Source organism: Lolium perenne, chromosome 6 (assembly GCF_019359855.2).
Source record: "Lolium perenne isolate Kyuss_39 chromosome 6, Kyuss_2.0, whole genome shotgun sequence".
Taxonomy (NCBI): Eukaryota; Viridiplantae; Streptophyta; class Magnoliopsida; order Poales; family Poaceae; genus Lolium; species Lolium perenne.
The window spans coordinates 17,475,623-17,478,096 of NC_067249.2; the positions used below are offsets into that span (position 1 = coordinate 17,475,623).

General features: G+C 46.6%; 1 protein-coding gene across 1 annotated transcript; it reads right to left on the reverse strand.

The window, feature by feature from the left end:
• Window positions 1–247: 247 nt before the first annotated feature.
• On the reverse strand, window positions 248–1,300 carry LOC127310147 (uncharacterized). The gene is made up of 2 exons (XM_051340843.2): window positions 454–1,300; window positions 248–352 (listed from the first exon to the last, which is right to left on the reverse strand). Exons 1-2 carry the CDS (start codon window positions 1,258–1,260, stop codon window positions 251–253), a joined length of 909 nt encoding a protein of 302 aa, XP_051196803.2. The 5' UTR covers window positions 1,261–1,300; the 3' UTR covers window positions 248–250.
• Between the last annotated feature and the right edge of the window lie 1,174 nt (window positions 1,301–2,474).

The following is a 2,474-nucleotide window of genomic DNA, read 5'->3' on the forward strand; positions in this document are numbered from 1 at the left end:
TCAAATAGAAAAGGAAAAGAGCAAGGAACCTACGAGCTGATGATACTCTCGATGTATGGATCATAAGCTGCTTTTCGAGGTGAAGGAGCAGTTTCTTCGGGTTTCGAGGTCCCGGAATCTTCGGCATTGCTCCTTTTCCTTTTGCTCTTCGGAGAAACAGCAGGAGGAGGAGATTGCGCTGATGTTGTATCTTCAGAGGCAGCATCCTTCTCAGTAGATCCCGCAGATTTTCGAGAATCTGCGGGTTCATTCACAAAAGAGGGGGTCTCTGGTTGACATCATCGACAACGGCTCTTTCTTCGACCTCTCCATCCTCAGGAAGAGGAGGAAGGGAAGCCATAGTAGGATGATTCTACAAAGAAATAGTGACAAAAGAGAATAAGTGAGATACCACTGCAAATAAGATACGAGGAACAGTTCAAAACAAGATAAAACTTCGAGAAGACAAAATACCTCGGGAAGAGGATTGGAAGCACTGTATGGTTCCACTCGACAGGAGGAGGGAATAGGATCCTTCTTGCCTAATCGAGAAATTCTTCGAACCAATTTTTCCAAATCCTTTACAGAAAGATCACTGGAGATTCTGTTGGCGTCATTTTCACCAGAATACGTCCAAAGGGGATTTTTGCGAGCCTGAAGAGGCTGCACTCTAATCCTAAGGAAGTAGGCAGTAATTTGAACACCAGATAGCTCTTTGCCTCGAGTGTTTTGAAGATGACGGATACGAGCCATGAGCGCCTCTGTCGCCTTTTTCTCTTCTTCAGAAGCTTCGGCATCCCAGGAACGGCGACGCTGAATCCTGGCACTTCCGTCAAAAGGAACTATGTTGTGCTCCACAGAATTGGCGCTTTCTTCGTGGATGTAGAGCCACTTTTTGCGCCATCCTTGGACAGAATCAGGAAACTTGACGTCGAAATAATCGACATCAGTCCGAACACAGATAACAACGCCACCTATGTTATAAGTGACGTTGTGGGAGCCATTACGGCGGAGGCAGAAAATGCGCTTCCACAGAGCCCAATTGGGAGTGATTCCGAGGAAGCATTCGCAAAGTGTGATAAAAATAGAAATGTGAAGGATGGAATTGGGAGTCAACTGGTGCAGTTGAATCCCATAAACAAAAAGAAGGCCGCGGAGGAAATCGTGGATTGGGGTTGAAAGGCCGCGGATCAGGTGATCAACAAAACTAACCCGATACTCCATTGGAGGCTTGGGGTAGCTTTCTTCGCTAGGAAAGCGGATGGCGTCCTCCTTCGTCATGAGGCCGAGCCTCTTCAGCGTGTTGATGTCTTGATTGGAGATTTTGGATCTCTCCCACTCAAGATCCTCGGCGGCCATCTTGGATTCCGGCGTGCTGTGGCGAGTCAGACGCGTGCGCGGTGGCATCAACGGCAGTGGGCCGAGCAATGTATGTGCGTACGGAAGATTGGAGAGAGTTGGGCGCAGGGGAAGTTTTGCGAAAAGGAACAGGTGAGCGGCGCAAGCGAGGGGATGAACGAAGGTTGAAGAAGGGTTTATATAAGATTCGGGTGAAGCAGTGTGCCGTTGGATGAAGAAATCGTGTGGTGAGGATGGATCTTCTAGACACAAGGGCAAAAGAGTATTTTTACTGAAATAGGCGTTACCGTACGTGCGCCAGGAAAAGCGGAGGACGTGTGTCCACTACTTGCACGACGTGTCAACGTGGTGAAAGCAATGGACCCACAGGACAGAAAATTCACGACTACTTGTCAAGGATGAAGTAAATTTGATTAAGTGAAGAATGTCGACAAGGAAGTATTCAGAGATTGGCGACAGGATGAAATATTCAATACTTCGGGAGCCTTTGATCAAATACAAGTTTTTGCCCAAATGCTCGGGGGCTACTCCGACAAAAAGTAAAATTTCGAGTATGACAATATAGAAAATGTTGAGCCTACAACCAAGCACAAGTTCTTGGCTGTAGCCTCGGGGGCTACTCCCATCGGGAGCGCTGTTCGCGCACCCGAGAAATATAAAAATAAAGAGAGAGAAGAAGAAGAAGAGGAAAGAGTTCATATTGCGAAATAATGACAAAATAGCGACAAGGTGGAATAAAATGTTGAGCCTACAACCAAGCACAAGTTCTTGGTTGTAGCCTCGGGGGCTACTCCCATCGGGAACGCTGTTCGCGTGCCCGATGAAATTAACAAAGGAAAAATAGAAGAGCAAGAGAGTATATTTCGAGTTATAATTAACTCTACATATACTCCCATCGGGAGAACAATATAAGTCATATTTGACTCAATAAAATGTGCCATTCCAACAGCCGGAAAAGCACTCGACAATATATTCTCAGGACGCCAAAGTTGCGATCAATTTCTGAATGCCGCAAATTTGCGAAGGTAAGACCCCAGAATCCATTCTGCTGGGCGTGGCATCGCCAAAGACTGCGCTCTGCTACTTTTATCCGTATCAACAGATACGAAGAAAAATCCTAACGGACGCGTTAGGTA